Genomic DNA, 26,851 nt, shown 5'->3' on the forward strand with positions numbered 1-26,851 from the left:
CCCAGGCCCAATAGAGACAGCAGTGGATGTTTTAAATCTCTTTTTAATTAAGGAAAAAGCCCTAGCTTGCGTCAGGGATGAGCTGCTGGAGAGAGACAACCTGAGAGGAGCTAGAGACAGGAGCTTCGACACACCAAGGTGGGGGAAGGTGCCCAGCCGCCTGGCTCTGCCTAGCCAAACCACATTCCTGCCCTGGGTACTGACTGCACTTCCTCCCTCCTGGGCAGCCCTCCCAGTTCCCGTGGTCTGTTCCTGCTCATCCTAGCACTGGGCGCTCTGGGAAGGCTGTGGAGGGTGTGGGTACAGTGCGGTGAGCCCAGATTCCAAAGGCCAGGTCCAGGGTCGGGCACAGTGACTCATGCCTGTAATTCCAGCACTTTGGAAGGACAAGGACAAAGGATTGCTTGAACCCAGCAATCCTGTTCAAGACCGGCCTGGACAACATAGCAAGACCCCATCTCTAAAAAAAATTTTTTTTTAAATTAGCTGGGCGTGGTGATGTGCATCTGTAGTCTCAGCTACCTGGGAGGCTGAGAAGGGAGGATTGCTTGAGCCTAGGAGTTCAAGGTTACAGTGAGCTACAATCACGCCACGGCACCCCAGCCTGGGCAAGAGAGATCCTGTCTCAAAAAAAAAAAAAAAGCAGTTGGGGGTGGCGCTGGGCGTGGCGGCTCATGCTTGTAATCCCAGCATTCTGGGAGGCCGAGGTGGGTGGATCACTTGAGGGCAGGAGTTCGAGACCAGCCTGGCCAACATGGTGAAAACCCATCTCTACTAAAAATACAAAAAAAATTGGCCGGCCGTGGTGGTGGGCACCTGTAATCCCAGCTACTTGGGAGGCTGAGGCAGGAGAATCGCTTGAACCCGGGAGGCAGAGGTTGCAGTGAACCAAGATCGCGCCATTGCACTCCAGCCTAGGCAATAAGAGCAAAACTCTTTCTCCAAAGAAAAGAAAAAAATGAAGCCCAGGTCCAGCCCTGGCCCCATCACTTCCCAGCAGTGTCCCCTCCTCCAGCCCTCAATCTACTCATCTCTAAAATGGAAACAAGAGCAGGACGACTATGAGAAGAAAATAAAAAAGCCACGTACTTGGCACCCTGCCTGGCCACGGAAACGCTTGTGTGTGGCCCAGGGTCCCCTGGCCTTGGCGCTGCTGACACTTTGGTCATTCTCTGCGGTGGGGCTGTCCTGTGTGTCAGGCAATGTTTAGCAGTGTCTCTGGCCTCTAGACCCTGTAGCACCCCCAGCTTCTATGACCAAAAATACTTCCAGACATTGCCAAGTGTCCCTGGAGGGCAGGGACACCAGGTAAAATGCGGGCCATCCATCACATTTGAATCTCAGGTTCACAAATCGTTTTTTTAGTAGAGGCATGTCCCATGCAATGCTTGGGACATGCTTCTACTTGACAGTATTCCTTATCTGAAATTCAAATACAACCGGGCATCCTGTTTTTATGTTTTTTTCTCCTCAATCTGGCAACTCTACATGGGGCTGTTGGGAGAGCAGGCCCATCACCCACGATCTTCAGTGACAGGGTAATTGTCATTCACTGCAACAATAACTGGGCATTTCAGGGCTGGCGCTGCCACTCCTGGCATGGAGCTGCTGGCTTCCTCTGTCCCCATGTGGCCCCCAGTGCCTGGGGCTACACGGAGGGGCTCCAGGATGGCCCAAGCCAGAGGAACCCAAGCCCCTAGTCTGCCCTTGACCTGCTGCGTGGTCTGAACAAGTTTCTTACCCTCTCTGTCACCTACTGCAAAGGGGGTTATTGGCGCTAACAATTGCTACACACAGTTAGCCCTCTCATTGGAATAGAGATTCTAACCTTTTTTTTTTTTTTTTAAGAGATGGTGGTCTTGCTATGTTGCCAGGTGGAACTCAAACTTCTGGGCTCACGCGGTCTTGCTGCCTTGGCCTCCTAACTCCTGTGCTCAAGTGATCTTCCTGCCTGGGCCCCCTAAGTAAGCTGGGATTATAGGTGTGAGCCACTGTGCCCAGCTCTGACTGTAACTTTTGCCCTAGATAATAACCCGTATATTGCAGGGCTGTCATAAGGATGCATGGTACTAAGGGGACGGTGTCGAATGGCAGGCACTTAGTCGGGCCATATAATTAGCACCATTATTACTGCTTCGGAAGGAGTAGTATAAGCAGGCCAATTCCAGTTAGTACCAGAGAAAGGTGGTGAACATTGCTACTTGAGCAAACTTGGAGTCTCCCAGGGGAACCTGGGCTCTGTGGGCAGCTGAAGCTGGGAAAGGCTGCAGCCAGAGAGCAGAGCAGACTGAAGGCTGGGCTGGACTTGCAGCTCCAGGTAGGAGCAGCACTCAGGAGCTGAAGCGGCACCAAGCACTGTCACTCCCAGCTCAGGTCCAGCCACTCTGCAAGGCGAGGTCTCTGGGGAGTCCTGGCTCCCACTGAGTGGGCCCAGGGCCCCAGGACTGCCTTGCTCTGCTCGCTCCCTGATCAGGGACCAGGCCTTTCCCGGACTCCGACAGCAGCAACGTGCTTTGGAACCCGGCCTTTGTTGCCCAGGCAACCTCAGCGAATCTTACAGAGGGGCTCACTGCTGATGGGAAAGCCCCAGCCCAGGGCCCCAGAAGCTGCTGGCCCCAGGGTTGAGAAGAGACAAGTGCAGTGACAGGTCCCTCAACACGTTTTATGAACGCCTATATGCACCGGGCGCCACGATGCCAGTGCCTTCACTGGACTTGGCTCCTGCAATGATCTAAACAGCCCCTGGTGTTATCCCGCCCAGCTCATCCTGGAAGAAATGGAGGCGAAAAGAGGTTGAGCCACTTGCCCAAGATCACACAGCTAAGGGCACACAGCCAAGGGCACACAGCCCATCGTACCAGAGGCGGTGTCCCTCCTGTAAATGGTGAAGTTCTTTTTGGTGACAAATGACATTTGAGGGTGACAGCCAGGAAACGGCACCTCACCTAGGGCATCTTCTGCAGTCCTCAAGTTAGCGCTGGGGGAGGCAGGTCAGCCCTCACTTCACAGAAACTGAGGCTTGGAGAAGTTCAGGCGTGGACCGAGGGTCCCTCACGGGTGGAGGAGCTGAGACCGCAGCCTCCACCTACCGGCTGGAGGCACACCCCTCCCTTCCCAGTGGCCAGTGCACTGAGCCGTCAAAGGAGGGTCTCAGAGGAGCTTCAGGTGTGGTGTGGGCACGAGTTCCTTGCTCAACAAAAGAGACACGTGGAGCTTCCATGCAGGTCAAGATCTGTGCTGTCAGGAGCCTGGTTGCCCTTGCAGGGAGCTTGAGGGGCTTCTCAGCAGCTGACATCTTTGTTGGTCAGTGTGAAATGCATGGAGCAGCTGACTTAGGACCTGCATCTTTTTCCTGTATGTATATTACACTTCAATCAGAAGTTAGGCCACGTGGGGTGTGGTGGCTCATGCCTGTAATCCCAGCACTTTGGGAGGCTGAGGCAAGTAGGTCACCTGAGGTCAGGAGTTGAAGACCAGCCTGGCCAACATGATGAAACCCTGTCTCTGCTAAAAACACAAAAAATTAGCCAGGTGTGGTGGTGCGTGCCTGTAATCCCAGCTACTCGGGAGGCTGAGGCAGGAGAATCACTTGAACCTAGGAGGTGGAGGCTGCAGTGAGCTGAGATTGCACCACTGTACTCCAGCCTGGGCAACAGAGCAAGACTCCATCTCAAGAAAAAAAAAAAAAAAAGTTAGGCCAGGTGCAGGGCACATGCCTGTAATCCCAGCACTTTGGGAGGCCGAGGAAGGAGGACCACTTGAGGCCAGGCATTCGAAGCCAGCCTGGGCAACATAGCAAGATCCCATCTGTACTAAAAAAAAAAAAAAAAAAAGTTAAATGTTTCCTGTTAAAAAGAGAAGAAGCATGAACTTCTCCTGAGGTACCATTTTTCACCCAACAGATTGGCAAAAATGGGAAGGCTGTTAACACTACAGCCACGGTCATCTCCCATGGGGTGAGTGGAAGGGCTACTGGTGTGACTTCAGGGGGGTCACTGGCAAAGCTGTGAAAATGTGAAGGGTGCACACCCTCCAACCATCTAGAATGTTCCGCCCTAGGCCACTTTCTGAGTGGATGGTAGAAGGATATTTACTGAAGTCCTGCTTGGGCAAGGCAGGCCGGATTTGGGTTCGAGGGCGGTGGTGCGTGCACGTAGCTGTGCTGTGCAGCTGTGGGAAAGGGTGGGCAGTATTGTGGGGCTGACAGGAGCCATCCCTGGTGTGTGCTGTTGGGTGACAAAAACAGGGCACAAGAGCAGGCTGCCCCGGCCCAGACACACATCTGCTCTCTGGAAACCAGGCCCCTGGGAGGGCAGCCGCGATGCCTTGGCCCAGGATAACTAGGATGGTCTGCTTCCGTGCCCAGCCATGTCCAGCAGCTGGTAATTGGTCAACACTGCCCTAACTTCCTTCAATTTTGTTTTTTTTTTGTTTTGTTTTTTCAGAGACAGGGTCTCACTCTGTTGCCCAGGCTGGAATGCAGTGGCACCTGGCTACGTTTATTTTGTAGAAATGGGGTCTCACTAATGTTGCCCAGGCTGGTCTCAAGCAATCCTCCTGCCTTGGCCTCCCAAAGTGCTGGGATTACAAGTGTACGCCACTGCACCCGGCCCGCTCTGACCTCTGAGTCTTGAGCAGCACAAAGCCAGGGAGACCCCCTGGTGGGACCGTGAGTCCCAGCACCTCCCCATCCCTCTGTCTCCCTGGAGGCTCATTCCTCACCTTTGCCATCCCACAGATACTTCTAGAGCACGTGGTGCAGGCCAGGCCCTGAGGAAACTGCAGGGAACGAGGGGGAGGCTCTGTCTGGGTTCTGGACTTGCTGGGTTGGGTTGTGTTCCTGAGGCCCCTAGGGATCCAGCTCAGCCATACTCTGGCTGGGTGACCTCAGGCGGGAGCTTTACCACCTGACACCTCAACTTCCATATCTACAGTGGGGACAGTGGACAGCACGGAAGCCTTGCTGTGTGGATGAAAGGAGATGGAGGGAAAGAGCCGAACCTGCCTGGTGAGGTGTGAGCTTTGGGAGCGCTGAGCTCCCTGTGGGATGATGGGAATGACGGGGATGATGGGGATGATGGGAATCATGGGGATGACGAGGATGACGGCGATGATGGGAATCATGGGGATGACGGCGATGATGGGAATCATGGGGATGATGAGGATAATGGGGATGACGGGGATGATGGGGCAGCCACCCCGGCCAGTGGGAGGGTAAGTCCGAGGAGGGTCTCCATACGGTGGCTAAGGCTGACAGCACATTCATTCTGCAAACATTTGTTGCGTGGTCTGTGTGTGCCAAGTCTTGGGCCAGGTACCAGGGCTATAGGGATGAAAAAGGCAGCATGGTTCCTGACCTCACGGAGCCAGGAGTGTGAGGAGGAGGAGAACGTCCTTGGGAACTATCACCCGAATACTAACGCCGAGTGCTGGGCTGTAGACCAGCTGGGCTGACCTACCCAGGCACGGCTGGAAATGGTGCTTTGTCTCCCACCTGCTGGTCTCCCTCCTTTCCGAGGACATCAGGTGCCAGAGGTTTAGCTTAAGCATGGGTGACTGATGGGGGGGACCCGCTAAGTCCCTGCTGTGAGCCAGGAGGGCTGCCCCCTCTGCCCTGGGCAGGGGGCGGGGCGAGATCAGACGCCATCTGCTCCCTCGTTTAAAACAGGCTTTGATGATCCACCCCACTGCCCTGAGCCGAAGGGAGGCTGGAGGAGGGTGTCTCTCTGGAGCTCCTGCCTCCTGGGCAGAGGTCTGTTCAGAAGGTTCCAGAAACAGCCCTGGAATTGAGCCTGCACACCTGGGTTCCCAGCCAGGCTGACTTGCTCCTTGTTACCTTGGGCAGCCAGTCCCCACCGCAGCCCCATCTGCAAGGCAAGGGCATTGGTTGTCAGCCTGGGCCACCCAGGGGAATCACCTAGGAGGCCTCCTAGAGCACCAGTGCCTGGGACCCATCCACACCAATCTCATCCCAACCTCTGGGGAACGGGCAGGGGCTGCATCCATTTGGAAGCCTTCCAGAAGATTCTGATGTGTGGTGGAGGTTTAGACTCCTGGGCTAGAATGATTCCAGTGCTTTGTATTTCTTCTTTTTTGAGACAGGGTCTTGCTCTGTTGCCAGGCTGGAGTGCAGTGGTTTTGGTAATTTGGCAAAATTTGGCAATTTTGGCTCACTGCAACCTCCATCTCCTGGGCTCAAGCAATCGTCACACCTCAGCCTCCTGAGTAGCTGGCACTACAGGCGCATGCTACCACACCCAACTAATGTTTCTATTCTTTGTAGAGATGGGGTTTCACCATGTTGCCCAGACTGGTCTCAAACTCCTGACCTCAAGCAATCTGCCCACCTTGGCTTTCCGAAGTGCTGGTCTGTATTACCGTGCCTGGCCTGTATTACTGTGAAGTTCTCAATCCACACCTCAGTTTCTATCACCTGCTGGCCCCAGGGACCTCAGCTCCTCCAGCTCAGCCCGGCCTCCATACCTGCCTCCTCGCTGCTCACCAGCTCAGTGCGCTTGGTCCTGACTCAGGGCCTTTGCATTTGCTGTTCCTTCTGCCTGGAACACTGTTCCCTGCATCCACATGGCTGACTCCAGTGTTGGCACCACAGAGAATCCCTCACCCTGCCTCATCCCCTCGACTGCATCCCCTTGCTCAATTCCCTTCACAGCACTCACCACAAAATCCAGCCTGCTGGGTGTGTGTTTGTTCACACACACTATGCCACATTTCCATCTCTCCCCCATGGACAGGAGCTCTGTGCTGCTCACTGCTGCATCCCGAGGGCTGAGTGTGCTGCCTGGCATGCAGCAGGTACTCAATACACGTTTGTGAGGAGTTGCCCGGGACACACCCTCGTCTGGGCTCTGTCCTGCGTGGAAGGGAACCAGCACCATGGAACAGCGATTGTGTGTTGGCTACTGTTCGCAGCTTGGGTGTGGAGGTCAGCAGAGTAGACAAAGACCCCTGGAACATGGCGGTGGCACTGGCAGGCAGCGGGTGAGGACTTCCCCCAGGATCCCTGCAGGCAGGAGCCTGAGCCCATTTTACAGACGGGGACAGGAAAGCTCAGGGAAGTGGGGCGCTTGACCTTGGCTATTTTCTAACTCCTGGTTCAGCAGGGACTGGATTCCACCATCTGATCTCCCTTCAAATGTATGAAATTTCCAGTTTGTTCTGAACGCTGCTGAAATGTATTAGTGGAATGAACGTTTTTCTCACCCTCCCATTTCACAGAACTCCTGTCCCCAGGGATGGAAACTCCACATTCCCTGCCTGGCTCCACCTGGCTGCTACCATCCTCTCCGGCGCTGTGGTCCCTCCAGTTCCTCCACCATGCACGCCAGGCTCCTGCTTGCTTCCCAGCCCGTGCCCATGAGTTTCTGCTACCGGAAACAGCCACCCCTTCCCCACTCTGTGCCAGGCCAGCTCTTTAGGCTGGGGTGCTTCCTGGGTGATGCCACCCCTAGCCACACTGGGTAGGCAGGCGCTAGCTTCCATCCAGCACTGAATTAGCATTAAGGTCATTCCTCACCTCTGTACACTCCCAGTGGCCGGGACCACACTGCCTTGATCATCCCTGTAGCCCCGGGACCTGGGCCAGCGCCCAGTGCACGGTAGGGACGCAATAAACGTTTGTGGAAGGAACAATCTCTCACGCAATTCTGGCCTGCAGCTGTCCGCCAGCAGAGCCAGGCATTCACACTGTCACGGGGCCATATGGAGGGATTCCGGGTTTTGGGTTGACCAGGGGGCTAGACGCAAGCCTCTGAAGGCAAATCAGAAAAATGGGTGTCATAACGGCCAACCACCAATCACCCCCAGGCTGAGCCCCCCAAGCGAGGGAGTCACAGCCATGCCTGGCAGCCAGGGGTCCCCACAAAAACGAGGAGTGTCTGAGAAACTGTCACAGCCAAGAGCCTAAGGAGGTGTGACAACTAAAGGTCATGTGGGATCCTGGAACAGAAAAAATATATGGGGGAAATCGGAATCATGTGGACATTAGTTAGTAATAATAGATCTGGCCGGGCGCGGTGGCTCACGCCTGTAATCCCAGCACTTTGGCAAGTTGAGGCAGGAGGATAGCTTGAGCCCAGGAGTTCAAGACCAACCTGGGCAACATGGTAAAACTTCCATCACTACTAAAAATGCAAAAAAATTAGCCGGGTGTGGTGCCTCTCGCCTGTAGTCCTAGCTACTTGGGAGGCTGAGGTGGGAGAATCGCTTGAGCCCAGGAGGTGGAGGTTGCAGTGAGCTGAGGTTGTGCCACTGCACTCCAGCTTGGGCAACAGAGCCAGGCCCTGTTTCAAAAAAACAAAAAGTGTGGATATTAGTTAATAAGAATGGATCTGGCCAGGTGCGGTGGCTCATGCCTGTAATCCTAGCGCTTTGGGAGGTCAAGGCTTGAAGCCAAGAATTTAAGACTAGCCCGAGCAACAAAGCAAGACCCCTTCTCTACAAAAAAAAAAAAAAAAAAAAAAAAAAAAAAAAAAAAAAAAAAATTAGCTGGGCATGGTGTTGTACACCTATACTCCAGCTGCTTGGGAGGCTGAGGCAGGAGAATCACTTGAGCCTCAGAGATCAAGGCTGCAGTGAGTTGTGACGGTACCACTGGACTCCAGCCTGAGCAACAGAGGGAGAGTGAGATCCTGTCTCAAAAATATAAATAAATAAGTACAGAAATAAATAAAATACTAATAAATAAATAACAATGGATTTGTATTGATTGGTTTGCTCTAATGAGTAGACCGTGTGAGTGCAAGATGTTAATAACAGCGGAATCTGGTGTGGGGTGTGTGGGAACTCTCTGTACTATCTTTTCAATTTTTCCGTAAATTAAAACTGTCCTAAAAAATAGTCTATTTAAAAAAACAATGACAAACTACCAACCCAGGACAAAGCCTTCATCTTTCCCACCGAGCCCCAGGCAGCCCCAAGGGACCTTCCCCAGGACAGTTGCTGGGACCAGTCTCATTCCCAGGAGCCTGTATCCATGGTGATGCTGGAGTTAACCCAGGCTGGAGCTGACGCCCACCCTGCCCCCACAGAACCTCAGCGATCACAGGGGTCCTCCCAGGTAGCCCTAACGCCCCAGCCAGCCACTCTAGTGGGAAAGCCCCTGCCTGCAGTTTAAGTCTTCCTGCGGAGGCCCCCGCACACCTGCAGCCACCTCCATAGCAGGAAGGTGTAACGGCTCCTTGGGTGCCATCTTTAGTACCTATCTCAGAAAACTCTCGAGACCTGACCCAGGAGATCTTCCCAGTCGCCACTCCATTTTACAGACACAGAAACTGAGGCCTGGGCAGGGAAGTGACTTGCACAAGGTTGCAGTCAATCAGAGGCAGACCCAGAATATGAACTCGGATCTCTGACCCCAGAGCCACTTTGCCAGTGGTCCTCAAAGTTACATAGCCCCTGGAATCCCCCCGGAGGACGTGTTGAAAACCCTGAGTTCCTGACTCAGTTGATCCAGTGGGTCCTGAGAATCTGATGGTCTGACTGGTTCCCAGGTGATGCCTATACAGAAGGTCCCAGACCCCCCTGAGAACCACGCAGCAGGACCATGCCATTTCCTTGGCTGTGCCGCCCTGCTGGAACCTGGAGAGGGCGCACTTAGGAACCAAGAAGGCGACTCCCCCTTTCCCCTTCTGTCTGTGGAGCCAACCTCTCCTAACTGGCCATGTGGCCTTGAGAGGTCCCCTGTGCCTCAGCCTCCCCATCTGTAGAGTTCAGCTGTGATGAGGGTGCCGTGCCCAGCTCCTGTTGATGCCAGCACTTGCCAACCCTTATAGGGTGAGGCACCAGGGAGATGTTCTTTGGCCTGTGGGACACTCCCGTGGGTCACAGTCGCCACGGCCAGGCCCTTGAGCAGAGGGACTCTGCAGCCCCTCTCCTTTGGACTCGGAAACAAAGGGGTGTTGGCACAGCTGTGTTCCTCCTATGCCACCCTCTCAATATCTACCACCCTTGGGCAGAGTCTTTGTTGCCAGACAAGAGAAGCACATTCCTGCCCTCCATAGGGGAAGCTCAGAGGTGAACTGACTTGATGGGGGCTGAATAGTGTCCCCCAAATTCACATCAACCCAGAACCTCAGAATATGACCTTATTTGGAAATGAGGTCTTTGCAGATGTAATTAGTTAAGGATCTCATGATGAGCTCACCCTGGATTTGGGGGCGGAGGGGCTCTAAATCCAATGCCTGGTGTCCTTACAAGAGGAGGAGAGGGAGGTTGAATGCAGGGCAACACGAAGAGAGGAAGGCCACATGAAGACGGAGGCAGAGACTGGACCCAGGATGCCTGAAGAGGCATCCAGAAGCTGGAAGAGGCAGGAAGGTTCCTCCTTTGTGGCTGAGGAGGGAGGGTGGCCCTGCCACGGCCGATTTCAGAACGATGAGAGAATAAAAATTGCTGTTTTAAGCCCCACAGTGTGTGGTGATTTGTCACAGCAGCCACCGGACAGTCACGCATGGTAGAGACGGAAGCCAGCCCAGCAGGGGGCGGACCCCATCCCAGCCAGCCACGTCGGGTGCCATCGACACAAAGCCAGCCCAATAGGGAAGGGGTCTGTGTCTTCCTGGGCAGTTACACAGCCTCAGAGCCCCTGGGGGAGCTGAGGAAGGAGGAGGTGGCGAGGGCTGGGGCTGTGGCTGGTCAGAGCAGGTGAGATGAAGCCCGCAGGGAAGAATGTCATACCCACTGTGACCCTCACACTCTGCTGAGTGGGTTCAGCCCATGCCTCCCGTAACCACGCCTCCTAAGGGAATAAGAACGGGTCTCGGAGCTGCCTCCATAGAGGAGCCCATGTCTCATTTCTAGTTGGTGTGACTGCAGCTGGTCACTTCCTCTCCTTGGTCCTCAACTTCCCTATCTGTAATGTAAGGCTTTGCAAGATGAGTGCCAAGGTGCCTCCCAGCTCAGAAAGCCTACTTTGGTTTTAGAGGGAGAGATTCCCAGACTGGAGGGGAAGGGAAAGGAGGGCAGCAAACTAAATCCCCCAGACCAGGCAAGTGAACCCCCACATCAGCCAACGGAACCCCCAGACCAGCCATTGAACCCCCACATCAGCCAACTGAACCCCCAGACCAGCCAACTAAACCCCCAAGACCAGCCAAGTAACCCCAGTTCAGCCAACTGAACCCCCAGATTAGCCAATTAACCCCCACACGACAGGTAGACCCTCTTAGACCAGCCAACCAAGCCCCCAAGACCAGCCAAGTAAAGCCCCCAGCCCAGCCAAGTAACTCCCAGACCAGACAACTTAAACCCCATAGATCAGCCAACTAACCAACCCCCCCCATACGAGACAACCCCCCCAGACCAGACAACAAAATCCCCCAAACCACAAAACTAAATCCCCTAGACAACTGAACCACCCGAGATCAGCGGACTGAACCTCCTAGACCAGCGAACTGGACCCCACTCGTTAAAATGATGTTTGGAATATACTGAATTAAATAAAACATATTAAAAGTAATCGTACCCGTTTCTTTGTACCTTATTCATGGGACTGCTAGAAACGTTAAAATCTATTTCTACTGGATGGTGTGGCTCTAGACAGTATGTCCTTGAGCAGAGTCCTGTCTTTATGATTCTTCAAGTCCTCTCCAGAACCCAGCACTCAATAAAACCTGTGGGCTGGATGCAGGATGCCTCAGTTTACCCCAGAGGAAGCTGAGGCCTAGAGAGACAAGGTCACTTGCCCTAAGGCAGGAACCACTGTGTAATTTGTGGGGCTCAGTGGAAAACGAACATGTGAGGCCCATTGTTCAATATGTGTTAAGAGCATTAAACCGAGCACGGGGCCCCGTGCAGCTGCAGAGGTCATATGCCCGTGAAGCTGGCCCTGCTCCAAGGCCAAATCGTTAAGGGGTAGAGCTGGGATTTGAACCCAGGGAGGCCTGGAGCTGGGGGCATGGTACAGGAGGGTCACCTGGAAACAGGTGGGTGGGTCTGAGTCCCTGGGCCAGGCTGCGGGGCTAGAGCAGAGGGGCAGAGGGCCTGGGTCCTGGCGGGTCCCTCCTCCTGGTGCCCTGGGCAGCGTGTAGTGTTGAGGCCCCAGGGAGTGACAGTAATTGTATCCAGGGCTGAACGGCGCCCACTCCAAAAGATACACTTAACCGGAAACTGTGAGTGGGAATCTGACATTGTCGAAAACAGGATCTTTGTGATGTCATTTTTTTTTTTTTTTTTTTTTTTTGAGACAGGGTCTGGCTCTGTCACCCAGGCTGGAGTGCAGTAGTGTGATCACAGCTCACTGCAGCCTTGACTTCCTGGGCTCAAGGGATCCTCCCACCTCCGCCTCCCAAGTGGCTGGGACTGCAGGCATGCATGCCACCATTCCCTGATAATTTTTGTATTTTTTGTAGGGATGGGGTTTTGCAATGTTGCCCAGACTGGTCTTGAACTCCTGGGCTCAAGAGAGCCTCCTGCCTCAGTTTCCCAAAGTGTTGGGACTACAGGCATGGGCCACCGTGCAGCCCCGCAGATGTAATTGAGTTAAGGATCTTGGGATGAGATTATCCTGGACTAGGGTGGGCACTAAAGCAAATGACAGTTGTCCTTAAAAGAGAAGGGAAGACAGAAGAGGAAAGCCATGTGCCACGAGGCAGAGGCTGGAGCTAAGCCCGCAAAACAAAGGATGGCTGGTGCCACCAGGAGCTTGGCAGAAAGGAGCCTCCTTAGAGCTTCTAGAAGAAATGAGGCCCTGCTCACACCTGGATGTCACACCTCTGGCCTCCAGAACTGTGAGAGAATAAATTCCTCTTTTAAGCCACCTAGTTTGGGATCATCTCTTACGGCAACCCTAGGACAGTAAGAGCCCATGTTACAGAGTTCCTGGCTACTTCAAATGTCGAGTTAAAACGATTCTCTCTGGGCCAGGTGTGGTGGCTCACGCCTGTAATCCCAGCACTTTGGGAGGCTGAGGCAGGCGGATCACTTGAGGTCAGGAGTTCAAGACCAGCCTGGACAACATGGTAAAACCCCGTCTCTACTAAAAATACAAAAATTAGCGGGGTGTGGTGGCACACATCTGTAATCCCAGCTACTCAGGAGGCTGAGGCAGGAGAATTGCTTGAACCCGGGAGGTGGGGGTTGCAGTGAGTCAAGATTGCACCACTGCACTCCAGCCTGGGTGACAGAGCGAGACTCCGTCTCAAAAAAAAAAAAAAAAGGGTTCTGGCCCCCCCTAATCCCTATTGCCCGAGTCACCCCCATGCTTGTGTGGGCCTCATCACCTCCAGAGACCCAGGCTGGGCAAGTGGGGGTGGGCAGGGGTCGGCAGCACCAAAGCCAGCCATGAAAAATGGATGGACAAGCCACGCTCAGGACAGGCGCTGTTCCAGCACTTAGCACACTTAGCAGCTCTGGGGCTGACAGGAAGGTGGTCCTTTTAAAAGCTCCCAGCCCCACAAGCCCTGATCTGGCTCCCTGTGCTTTCACTCGTGAGGGGCCGGGGGTGGGTGGAGGTGGGAGGCATTTCCCAGGCACTGTCAGGATCTGCAGAGTCTTGGTCTCTACCTTCCTGCTCAAGCCCCAGCCTTGGGCTGGAAGAAAAGTGGTCCCAGAGATACCTCCAGGGGCCTGGTTTCTTCGTCAAAGATGTCCTGACACAATCGCCAAAAGGTGGAAACAACCCAGTGTCCATCGTTGGAGAAGCGGATAAAGAAAATGTGGTCTGTCCACATGGTGGAATATTATTCAGCCGTGAAAAGGAACGAAGCAGTGATGCATGCTCAATGTGGATGAGCCTAGAAAACACCACGCTGAGTGACGGAGACCAGACACAAAAGGACAAATGCTGGATGATTCCACTGACACGAGGTCCCTAGAGCAGATTCCTAGAGACAGGAAGTAGAATGGTGGCCGCCAAGGGCTGGGGAGGGAACGGGGAGTTAGTGCTTAACGGGGACAGAGTTTCAGTTGGAGATGATAAAACCTTCATTCTGACGATGGGTGGGGTAATGGTTGCACAACATTGTGAACGTGCTTAATGCCACCAACCTTGTACGCTTCATGGTTAAAACGGTAAGTTTATGTGATATATATTATTTTTTAAAGAAGAAAAGTATCCTCAATGCCTACTTTGTGCCAGGCACTGGGAAACTCATGTCTAAGGGAAGAAAGTCCTCAAGTTTCAAGGGTTTAGGCTTGACCCTCTCAACCACTGTCTGCTGCTGAATCAACCTCAGCCACTCACAGATACTCATTCAACAAACATCTCCCCACTCCTCTGTGGGGTCAGCCTGGAGTCTCAGAGGAAGCCAGGCCCTGGAGGGGACGCGGGCTGTTTGTGTCTGTCCGGCATCCCATCCCGCTTAGTAAACCACACCCCGATCTTCACCAGGGGAACCAATCTCTCCGCAAGCGGTCTTGGAAGAGCTGTCAATCAAGATGCACCTCCCTCCACGCCGAGGGGGCGGGCCTAAGACCTAAACTGGGCCAATCAGATGCTCTCCTGGAGCGGATGCCTCCCAACCTGGGAACCTGAAGGGTGGTCCATTCATCTCGGCTCCCAGCAGGGACCTTTTCACGCCTCCTTACTTCACTTTTCCTGTGGGCTCCCCTTGGCTTTCCAGTAAATTCCTTGTTAACCAGTATCCGCTTCTGTAGCTTGTATCTAAAAGCCCTAAGCCTGCCTAAACCCAAAGGATGGGCTACAGAGCCTGGTGAATTTGACGAAGGAAATAGTACAATTAATTAAGAGCAGCCACCGCCAGAGTGTTCCAGGCCCTGCTCTCGTGCTCCTGGTGACCTGAGACGGGTCCGCCATGATCCCCATTTTACTGATAAGGAAACTGAGGCCCTTGATCTAGGTCTCACAGAGGCATTGGTGAGGCCACAACTCACACCATGCAGGCTGATCCCAGGCATGGCTCAGCTCCCAACCACCTCTCCAGGTGGGTAGGTGGCCTCTGCCTGGAAGGGGCTGCTGGGGTCAGGCAGGTGGCCCCGGGGCAGGCTAGGAGCTCGGCACTCACACCACTGGCCATGGGACACCTGGAGCCAGAGGCAGTCTCAGGCAGCGGGGCCGCAAGTCAGATCAGGTGGGCACGCTGGGTCTGGACCAGTGGCCACCCATGTGACTCCCAGATTTCTGGCTGGGGAGACCAAAGCAACTGTCACCAAGGTAAAGAAGAGGAGCAGCAATGGACTTGGGATGGGAGGTGTCCTGCCACATTGGTCTGAGGTGCCCCAGGGCCATCCACACACAGGACAGAAGTCTGGGCTGCCTTTGCCAACACCCACAACACCCTTCAGTGGTTTTGTGTCCTTCTAGAACTTTCTCCTGCTGGCCTTCTCTCCCACCACCTGGACGCTGGACCTCCTGTCTGGGTGATAACAGGCCCCGGGTGTGTCCTCGGGAAAGCAAACAGCCCAGCATGTGCCTGTCTCCTTCGCAAAGGCCTCCTCCTCCCTCACTCTCCACAGCCTGGGATTAGACAGCCTGAGGGGGAAACTGAGGCCCCAGGGCACTGCCACCTTCCCAGTCACTCGCTGCTAGTGAAATGGAAGGCCTGGAGGAGTGCTCGGAGTCAGGACAAGCATTTTTAGAGCACCTGCTGTGTACAGGACTGCTTTAAGGGATGGTGCCCCGCTCCCTCTGCAGGGCAGAGGGCTTCATCTCCCCTCCCTCCTGCCCCCCAGCCCAGACCACCCCCTGCCAGGAGAGCTGGTGGGGGCAGAGCTTCAGGCCTTACCTTTCAGGCAGGACATCTTAAGCCCCATGTCGGCACCTCTGCAGGCCTGTGGAGAGAGGAGAGCGCTGAGAGAGGGGAGGGCGCGACTTGTTTGTATTGGCCATGTGCGGCCAGGCCCCCACCCTTGGCCCTGATGAGTGCAAAACAGGAGGTTGTGGTGGAGAGAAACCACCGGCCTCCAGGTCACACCACCTGTCAACTACATCTGGGCTGGATTTGCTCAAAGATGGAGTCTGTGTTGGTGGAAAAAACTTAGGGGTGCCTCAAAGTTAAATATACAGGAAGCCAAGGCGGCATCTGTAGCCCTGGCTCTGTGAGGTCACTTGAACCCAGGAGGCGGAGGCTGCAGTGAACTGATGATGGGGAACCGACACCACCAAGCCCTTCCTTTCAAGAGCCACAGGACGGCTGCAGCTGCAGAGATGTGAAGACCTGCCAGCAGGGCTCGGGGGTGGCCCAGAGGCCCCCATGGCAGTGTACCTCCCGTTCTAATGCTGCCTTTTTTTTTTTTTTTCCCTAATGCAGGTTCTTTGGAGATCTGACAGCCTGAGCTATAGAGGACGTGTGGCCCACGGGGTATTAGAATTGTCCCAACCAGTGTTCTCATGATGTTCCTGCAACATGAGGCATCCTGAGTTCTAAGAAATTGAAAAATAAAAGCAGCAGCCAGTGGTGCGGAGCCCCCGCATGCTCTTGACACTCACTCCTCAGTAACAGCCCTGCAAGGTACTATTACTGCCCCCACTTCATGGACACAAAAATCAGGGCTCAGAGAGGTGGCGGCACCTGCCCAAGGCTACCAGCTTACTAGGACTGTGGAGCTGAGACTCGAACCCAGGACTGTCCTGATCCCCAGGCTGGCACCCCACCCCACAGGAGCCTGCAGTGTGCAGAGATCCAGAAGGAGATAAAGGCACGGTCTGTGGGAGGAGCCCCAGGGGATAGGAGGTCAGGCAGGAACAGGTGGGGAGAAGCCAAAGATGGGTGGGACCTGGGGTTTTGGGGGCTGGTTTGGAGCTAAGAGCTTATAGTGAGGATGCCAAGGAGCAAGTCTGCTTTCTAGAGGGGTGTGTGGCTAGTGCCTGTGAGGAGACCCCAGGCCTGGCCCTCATCTGCAGGCTGTTGTTGGATTGGTAGCATCAGCAACCCCGAGGCTGGGGCGCAAGGCAGCAGCTCAGGCCCACCCAGGCGCATAAGGCCCCAGGGATTCCTGTGCCTGCTGAGGTCAGAGATGCTTGCTCTGGGCCAGAAATCGGGGAGGTGAATGTGAAGACGGCAGGTCAGGAAGGGTTTGGAGGAGAAGGAGCTGGAAGTCCAGGTGGAGCTAGTAAGACATGGGTGGGAGATACCACCAAGCCTTGGGCCTTGGGCTAGACTGGGGCCTTGGGAAGGGAGGGAAAGTGAGAGATACTGATGGGAACAGGCTCAGGTCAGCTGCGTATGAAAGGCAGCCATTCCAACTTACGAGTGGTCCCTGGAGCTTCCCCACTGCACTAGCTGGGCCAGGTCCCAGCTTGGCAGCTCCCAGCCACGTGACCACGGATAGTTTATCTCAAGACTTCACTTTCCTCATCTTTAAAATGGGATGAGCTGGCCAGGCACAGTGGCTCACGCCTGTAATCCTAACACTTTGGGAGGCCGAGGTGGGTGGATCAGGAGTTCAAAACCAGCCTGGCCAACATGATGAAACCCCATCTCTACTGAAAATAAAAAAATGAGCCAGGCATGGTGGTGGGTGCTTGTAATACCGGCTACTCAGGAGGCTGAGGCAGGAGAATCACTTGAACCCGTAGGTGGAGGTTGCAGTGAGCTGAGATCACGCCACTGCACTGCAGCCTGGGCGACACAGTGAGACTTCATCTCGAGAAAAAGAAAAATTTTAAAAAGGGGTGAGGCACATAATGGTCTCATTGAGCAGCAGCGAGAACTGAGTGTGGGGAAGTGATCTGTGCTGGGGACAGAGGAAAAGTCCGAACGTCAGCTGCTGCTGTCCCTTATGACAGAGAGGGAGGGAAAGGAGGTTGAGGTTTCCAGCTAGTCCTTTTCTCCAGGGCCTTGCTGTTCCCAGAATGGCCCATGGAACAGCAGCACGGGCTTCCCGGGAGCTGTGCATGCAGAGTCTCAGGCCCTGAGCTGGCCCTGCCCACTCAGAACCTGCATCCACACTACAGCCAGGAAGAGCTGGGCACTGCAGCCTCCGCACATCACCCAGGAGCCTTACAAAATACCGTCTCTTCCGGATTAGGTAACTCGCACCTGTCATCCCAGCACTTCGGGAGCCTGAGGCATGAGGATTACTTGGGACCAAGAGTACAAGACTAACTTGGGCAACATAAGAAGACCCTGTCTCTATAATATAAACAAGCTTACGGCTGGGCGCAGTGGCTCACGTCTGTAATCCCAGCACTTTGGGAGGCCAAGGTGGGCAGATCACCTGAGGTCAGGAGTTCGAGACCAGCCTGGCCAACATGGTGAAACCCCATCGCTACTAAAAATACAAAAAATTAGCTGGGTATGGTGGTGGGTGCCTGTAGTCCCAGCTACTCAGGAGGCTTAGGCAGGAGAATCTCTTGAACCCGGGAGATGGAGGTTGCAGTGAACCAAGATCATGCCATTGCACTCCAGCTTGGGCAATAAGAGCGAAATTCCGTCTCAAAAACAAAGAAACAAAAAACAAGCTTGTACAACCTGCAGCCCTCGAGCCACCTACAGCCCAGGGTGGCTTTGAATGTGGCCTAACGCAAATTCATAAACTTTCTTAAAACATTATGAATTTTTTTTCGGCTGGGCGCGGTGGCTCACGCCTGTAATCCCAGCACTTTGGGAGGCCAAGGCGGGCGGATCACAAGGTCAAGAGTTCGAGACAAGCCTGACCAACATAGTGAAACCCTGTCTCTACTAAAAATACAAAAATTAGCTGAGCATAGTGGCGGGCGCCTGTAATCCCAGCTACTTGGGAGGCTGGAGCAGGAGAATCGCTTGAACCCGGGAGGCGGAGATTGCAGTGAGCCGAGATTGCACCACTGCATTCCAGCCTGGGCGGGAGGGCGAGACTCCGTCTCAAAAAAAAAACACAAAAAAACCCACAAAAAAAAAAACCCACAAAAAAAACAAAAACAAAAACAAAAACATTATGAATTTTTTTTGCAATTTTTTTTTTTTTTTTTTTTTTTTTTTTTAGCTCATCAGCTATCGTTAGTGTATTTTATGTGTGGTCCAAGACAATTCTTCTTCCAATGTGGCCCAGGGAAGCCAAAAGATTGGATACCCTGGCTATAAAACATTTTTAAAAAATTAGTCAAGTGTGGTGGCCTGTGCCTGTAGTCCCAGCTACTCAGGAGGCTGAGGTGGGAGGATCACTTGAGCCCAGGAGGTTGAGGCTGCAGTGAACCTTGATCGTGCCACTTCACGCCAGCCCGGGTGACAGCAAGAGCCCGTCTCTTCCAAAAAAAAAAAAAAAAAATGCTGCTTGCTGCCTGAGTCCCACCCCCAGAGATTCTGGGGCAATTGGTCTGGTGTGTGGCTGGCATTGAGTTTTTTTTTTTGTTTTTTTTTTTTGAGACGGAGTCTCACTCTGTTGCCCAGGCTGCAGTGCAGTGGCGTGACCTTGGCTTACTGCAACCTCCACTTCCCAGTTCAAGCGATTCTCCTGCCTCAGCCTCCCAAGTAGCTGGGACTACAGACGTGCACCATGACACTCAGCTAATTTTTTTTTTTTTTTTGCATTTTTAGTAGAGATGGGATTTGTCATGTTGGCCAGGCTGGTCTCGAACTCCTGACCTCAAGTTATCCACCCATCTCGGCCTCCCAAAGTGCTGGGATTTGAGGTGTGAGCCACCGTGCCTGGCCTGGCACTGGGATTTTTAAAAGCTCCCTGCAGGACTCTCACACACAGGGCAGAGAATCCTTCCCTACGGGGGGAGTGAGGGGCAGCGGAGGAGTGAGGGGCAGCGGAGGAGTGGGGCTGGGGCTGAGGGACAGAGGGCCCAGGCCTGTGGGAGCGACAGGCACATTTCCTGGCACTCACCATGGGCCTGGCACTGTTCAGAGCCCTTTATGTGTATTCATGGTTACCGAATCCTCACAATAACCCCATGAAGTTGGGACCGTTCCTGTCCCCATCTCACAGGAAACAGAGGCACAGAGAAATTAGTTAACTTGCTTAAGGTCATCTGGGTAGCAAGTGACAGAGCAGGGATTTGAAGCCAGAACTTTGGACTCTGGAGCCCACGCTTTTAGTGACCAGGTAGACCTGGGAAGTCTTGGAGTCCCCAGGGGACAGAGCTTCCAGGAACAGGGGAGGGTGGAGCAGACCTCATCTCCATCCCTCATCAATTGTGCCCCTGCTGGCTCTCCTGCCGCCAGTCTTGCCAAGGGGTCCTGCAGCCCTGACGTCAGGATCAACCACAAATAAGCCAGAGGGAAAGCTGCACAGAGCCCCAGGGCCTCTGCTGTCCAGGCTTCCCTAACCTCCCTGGACTGTGGCTGCTGGTAAGCCAGACTCAACATCCCAACCAAGTGCAGACCGGCCCTGCACAACGTACTCAGATTTTATCATCTATTCCCTTTTATCCTGTCTTTGTTCAGCATTGATCACAGCCCACCTGGTGGATTTTGACACATCTCAACCCAGGGTTTGAAAACCAGTGATCTGTACAGAAGTTCTCACAGATGGAATGATGTCTGGAATTTGCTGTAAAATACTCCAGTAAAACAACAACAACAAAATGCTGTGGGGCACAGGGAGGCGTCACGATGAGAGCAGCGGGATGCTGTTTACTGTTGAAACTGGGAGATAGGAGATGACATACTGGTGTGTTTGTTTGAAAAGTAATGACCAGCCTGGGCAACATGGCGAAACCCCATCTCTACAAAAAAAATACAAAATTTAACCAGTCATAGTGGCACATGCCTGTAATCCCAGCTACTCAGGAGGCTGAGGTAGGAGGATCGCTTGAGCCTCCTTGAAGTGGAGGCTACAGTGAGCCGTGACTGCGCCACTGCACTACCTGGGAGACAGAGCAAGACCCTGTCTCAAAAAAAGAAAAGAAAAGAAAAGAAGTAATAAAACGGTCAGAAGAGAAACAACTGTATTTTAGGTGATAGTCTGGGGTCAATATTAAGTTTTCTGCTTCTGATTATTGTACTGTGTTCTGTAAGAAATGGTCTTTGCTCAGCCGGGCGCAGTGGCTCACGCCTGTAATCCCAGCACTTAGAGAGGCCAAGGCGGGTGGATTGCCTGAGGTCAGGAGTTCGAGACCAGACTGGCCAACATGGTGAAACCCCATCTCTATTAAAAATACAAAAATTAGCCAGGCATGGTGGCAGGCACCCGTAATCCCAGCTACTCGAGAGGCTGAGGCAGGAGAATCGCTTGAACCCAGGAGACAGAGGTTGCAGGGAGCCGAGATCACGCCACTGCACTGTAGCCTGGGCGACAAGAATGAGACTTTGTCTAAAAAAAAAAAAAAGAAATGGTCCTTGCTCTTAGAAAATATACACTGATGGCCGGGCATGGTGGCTCACGCCTTGTAATCCTAGTACTTTGGGAGGCTGAGGTGGGCAGATCACCTGAGGTCAGGAGTTCGAGACCAGCCTGGCCAACATGGTGAAACCCCATCTCTCTACTAAAAATACAAAAAATTATCCAGGCGTGGCTGGGCGCGGTGGCTCACGCCTGTAATCCCAGCACTTTGGGAGGCTGAGGTGGGCGGATCACGAGGTCAGGAGATCGAGACCGTCCTGGCTAACACGGTGAAACCCCGTCTCTACTAAAAATATAAAAAATTAGCCAGGCACCGTGGCGGGCCCAGCTACTAGGGAGTCTGAGGCAGAAGAATGGCACGAACCCGGGAGGCGGAGCTTGCAGTGAGCCGAGATCGTGCCACTGCACTCCAGCCTGGAGCACAGAGCGAGACTCTGTCTCAAAAAAAAAAAAAAAAAAATTATCTGGGCGTGGTGGTGGGCGTCTGTAATGCCAGCTACCTGGAAGATGGAGGCTTCAGTGAGCTGAGATTGTGCCACTACACTCCAGCCTGGGCGAGAGAGTGAGACCCTCAAAAAAAAAAAAAAAGAAAGAAAATATACACTGACATGTCTGGGCTCAAGAGTCATCATTTCCGTAACTTAACTCTCAAATTGTTCAGCAGGAACATAATGATATGCGTGAATACGTGCAAGGAGAGATGAGGACGCGCAGGTAGGTCAATGTTCATTTCTGGCGGAGGATATTTGCAGGGCCTCTTCATATTCTCACAACTCTTCTTTAACTTTGAAACTGCTTCAAGAAAAAGGCTTAAAAAGGAAAGAAAGGCAACATCCAGAAGAGACAGGGCAGCTCAATGAGAGTCTGCACAATGCCTGGGCTCCCCACCATGGTCTCCCAGGGCGGGACGCGGGCGGCAGCGTGTGCGTCAGATCCCGTTTTCCTCCTAGCAGCTTCTATGATTTGGTGGAGATGCGTTCCTGGGGCCAGGCTCTGGCCGAGCAAAGGATCTGTATTACGCTGTGCCAGGCAGCACCACCTCCCAGAAGAGGTGTCTGGAACTGACAGGTTTTGTCTGAACAGCTGTCTTGCAATTTGAAAGACCCCTACCTCAAAACACACAGGGGAAGGAAGGAGGGAAGAAGCAAACCAGAGGATGGGGGACCAGGCGCAGCTCCAGCTGGGATACAGGTGACACTGGGGGCAGGATGCAGTGAGGGTCAGGCAGGTGCAGCATCGAGGGTGGTCACTTCCACATACGGCAATTTGATGTGGGGTGTGTGGAACTCCCACATGGAGAGTTTTCACATGGCAAGTTTTCTCATCTCCCACAGTGTCCCTGCAGTTGCCCTCATTGTCATCCTGCTTCTGCCTCCCTCCAAGGACAGCACGAAGGTGGTGGGCACAGGACTGGCTGAGGGGACAAGAAAGAATCGGGAGTCTAGAGGAGCTGTGTCACCTCAAGCAGGTCATTTCCCGAGTCTGAGGTGCTGGGGCTCAGTCCCCCAGGCTCTGTGTCCTCCTCCGCCAAACAGGCATTGAGCCACCAGCCTCCAGGAGAGGGCCTGGGACAGAATTGTCACCATCATCTTCATCATCATCATTGTTCTCATAATTTTATTGATATAGTTTGGATATTTGTCCCTTCCAAACCTCATGTTGAAATTTGATTGAGCATTGGGCCTGATGGGAGGTGTCTGGGTCATGGGGCGCTCTCTCATGAACAGCTTGCTTGGTGCCGTCCTCACGGTAATGAATGAGTTCGCTCCCTATTGGTTCCTGCAAGAGCTGGCTGTTAAAAAGAAGCCTGGTGGCCGGGCGTGGCGGCTCACGCCTGTAATCCCAGCACTGTGGGAGGCTGAGGTGGGTGGATCACTTGAGGTCAGGAGTTTGAGACCAGCCTGGCCAACTTGGCAAAACCCCTTCTCTACTAAAAATACAAAAATTAGCTGGCTATGATGGTGCATGTCTGTAATCCCAGTTACTCAGGAGGCTGAGGAATGAGAATCGCTTGAACCCGGGAGCCAGAGGTTGCAGTGAGCTGAGATCATACCACTGCACTCCATCCTGGGTGACAGAGCAAGACTCCATCTCAGAAAAAATAAGAGCCTGGCACCTTCCCTGCTTCCCACTTGCTGCCACCCTCTCACCATATGATCTCTGTAGCCACCCTTCACCTTCCGCCTCGAGTGGAAGCAGCCTGAGGCCCTCACCATCCTGCTGCCATGTTTCCTGTCCAGTGTGCAGAACTGTGAGCCAAATGAAACTTTTTTTTTTTTTTGGAGACACAGTTTCACTCTTTTTGCCCAGGCTGGCGTGCAATGGTGCGATCTCGGCTCACTGCAATCTCTGCCTCCTGGGTTCAAGCGATTCTCCTGACTTAGCCTCCCGAGTAGCTGGGATTACAGGCATGCGCCACTACGCCCGGCTAATTTTGTATTTTTAGTAGAGATGGGGTTTCTCCATGTTAATCAGGCTAGTCTCGAACTCCCGACCTCAGGTGATCCGCCTGCCTCAGCCTCCCAAAGTGCTGGGATTACAGGCGTGAGCCACAGTGCCCGGCATGAACCTCTTTTCTTTATAAATTATCCAGCCTTGGGTATTCCTTTGTAGCAACACAAATGGACTAAGACAGGTGTCACCTCACTACTGTTGTCATCCTTGTCACTGTCATCATTGGTGCTGCCACCTTCACCATCATCATCCTCATCATCATCATGTGTGATTGCCACTAGGTACCACCAGGGCACCCCCACTACGTGGCCTCAGTTCCACAGTGTGGCCTGTTGTGTTGGGGGTGAATTTATGTGGGAGTGTGGTGAGCCCTGTCCACTCCCTTTGAGATCCGGGGCCAGCCCCCTGCAGAGACCACAGATGCTTTACATGGGAGAGGCCCGTTAGATGAGTTGAAATGTCTGAGGAGGAGGAGTTACAGCTTTGATTCTACATCTGTCTGAATAGAAGCCATACAGTTGTCTAAACATGGGGAGGAGCCACTGTTACCTTAAACTTTATCATCATCATCATGACAATATCAGCTGATAGATATCCAGCTGTTTTCAATGTGCCAAATTCTGGGCCAAGTTTGCTATAAAAACGATGCCACCGAACTCTAACAATGCCCTAAGACATAAACATTATCACCATCCTGTTTTATAAATGAGGAGCTGGGGCTCACAGCTGTCCAGCGACTCCCAGCACCCAGGGCTAGCAAGCCACAGTTCTGGGCTGCCAGACACTAAACCCAAGCCCACATCACTGCACCGGGTTGCAGTGTTCTATTCCACATGCCAGAGTTCTAGATTGTTTGAGTTTGTTACAAACAAACACACGTATCTTTGTAACTAGAAAATAAAGATTTAAGGCTGGACGCGGTGGCTCAAGCCTGTAATCCCAGCACTTTGGGAGGCCGAGGCGGGCAGATCACCTGAGGTCAGGAGTTCGAGACCAGCCTGGCCAACACGGAGAAACCCTGTCTCTACTAAAAACACAAAATTGGGCTGGGCTCGGTGGCTCACACCTGTAATCCCAGCACTTTGGGAGGCCGAGGCGGGCGGATCATGAGGTCAGGAGATCGAGACCGTCCTGGCTAACACGGTGAAACCCCGTCTCTACTAAAAATACAAAAAAGTTAGCTGGGCGTGGTGGTGGGCACCTGTAGTCCCAGCTACTCGGGAGGCTGAGGCGGGAGAATGGTGAGAACTCGGGAGGTGGAGCTTGCAGTGAGTCGAGACCGTGCCACTGCACTCCAGGCTGAGCGACAGAGCGAGATTCCGTCTCAAAAGAAAAAAAATAAATACAAAATTAGCCGGGCGTGGTGGTGCATGCCTGTAATCCCAGCTACTCAGGAGGCTGAGGAAGGAGAATCGCTTGAACCTGGGAGGCGGAGGTTGCAGTCAGCCGACATTGCGCCATTGCACTCCAGCCTGGGCAACAAGAGCAAAACTCCGTCTCAAAAAAAAAAAAAAACAAAAAACAAAAAGAAAAGAAAAAGAAAATAAAGATTTAATGGGAGAAAAAAGATTTAAGGCGAGGATACCCTTAGCTTGGCATGATGGTATGGGAGCAGTTGGGCCCAAAAGAACTGCTAGTTTAGGTATAAATGTTCTATCTTTTTCACACATTTGCAGGGGTGTGAAAAACTTCCGTTTCATATTGAATTGGGCTCTGTTTATGTTCCCTTTGAAATATCAGATTGTTAATTATTTGCACAACAGCTTGAAGAAGAACAGGTTCTTTCTTGCACCCAGGCATAAAAATCTCCCCGTCAGCAGCCAGGCACGGTGGCTCACTCCTGAAATCCCAGCACTTTGGGAGGCCAAGGTGGGCGGATCACGAGGTCAGGAGATCGAGACCATCCTGGCTAACTCGGTGAAACCCTGTCTCTACTAAAAATACAAAAAATTAGTTGGGCGTGGTGGTGGGCGCCTGTAGTCTCAGCTGCTTGGGAGGCAGAGGCAGGAGAATGGTGTGAACCCACGAGGCGGAGCTTGCAGTGAGCCGAGATGGCACCACTGCACTCCAGCCTGGGCGACAGAGTGAGACTCTGTCTCAAAAAAAAAAAAAAAAAAAAAAAAATCTCCCCGTCAGCCGGGTGCGGTGGCTCATGCCTATAATCCCAGCACTTTGGGAGGCTGAAGCGGGCGGATCACCTGAGGCTGGGAGTTCAAGACCAGCCTGACCAACATGCAGAAACCCCATCTCTACTAAAAATACAAAATTAGCTGGGCATGGTGTCGCATGCCTGTAATCCCAGCTACTCGGGAGGCTGAGGCAGGAGAATCGCTTGAACCTGGGAGTTGGAGGTTGTGGTGAACTGAGATTGCACCATTGCACTCCAGCCTGGGCAACAAGATGAAACTCCATCTCAAAAAAGAAAAAAAAAAAAATCTCCCTGTCGCCAAATGGTCACGGGATTCTCTCTGGTGACAAGGATGGGCAATTATAAAAACTGACTTCCTCGGCAGAGGTCCACCCCCTCCTGAGGGGCAGCAAGACAGAAGGACATCAGATGTCATGCATGCCACACAGCTTCTCTAAGGCCAAGAGCATCTCCAGGAACAGGTCCCACTTCCACGTTGGCTGTCTTTGTTTTTGCAACAGCCTTGAAGGCAGGTGCCACAAATTACCAGCTCACAACATGACTGCTTGCCAGCTCGCCCTCTACAGATTTTCAGTGCAAACAGAAAAGCAAAATGATGTGGTCTTTCATAAAGTCAAAAGCAACCAAGACATGGCACTGACTATGAGGGACAGAATCTCCCGCTGGCTGCAGGGACCCTGCTTTTCAAAGACACAGAATCTCCCGCTGACTGGAGGGACCGTGCTCACTGCCTACCAGAGACAGAATCTCCCACTGGCTGGAGGGAACCTACTTTTCAAAGCGAGCTCCAACGTTTGCTGATTCCCTTCAGTTACCACTTCTGTGGATCACAGAATCTCGGCTCTAGGCTATGAGATAAACCCATCCTGGAGAGACTCATACAAATCTAGAGCTGGAAGTGCTCAGAGAGAGATGGCCAGGTAAAATACAGGATGCCCAGTTATTGCATGCGACACACTCATAAAAACTATTCATTGTTTATCTGCAGTTAAACTTAGCTGGGCTAGGCGCGGTGGCTCATTCCTGTCATCCCAGCACTTTGGGAGGATGAGGCAGTGGGCA

The 26,851-nt window shown here is 53.1% G+C and overlaps 1 protein-coding gene across 1 annotated transcript in view; it reads right to left on the reverse strand.

Annotated features, from left to right (window-relative positions):
• Positions 1-26,851, reverse strand: part of C18H16orf74 (chromosome 18 C16orf74 homolog) — a 43,968-nt gene that overhangs the window by 12,093 nt on the left and 5,024 nt on the right. Inside the window, exon 2 of the mRNA XM_054453155.2 lies at positions 15,702-15,747. Within this exon, the coding sequence (XP_054309130.2) occupies positions 15,702-15,729 (28 nt within the window). The 5' untranslated portion in view covers positions 15,730-15,747. The remainder of the gene's footprint in view (positions 1-15,701; positions 15,748-26,851) is intronic.

The sequence above is a fragment of the Pongo pygmaeus genome, chromosome 18, assembly GCF_028885625.2.
Source record: "Pongo pygmaeus isolate AG05252 chromosome 18, NHGRI_mPonPyg2-v2.0_pri, whole genome shotgun sequence".
Taxonomy (NCBI): domain Eukaryota; kingdom Metazoa; phylum Chordata; class Mammalia; order Primates; family Hominidae; genus Pongo; species Pongo pygmaeus.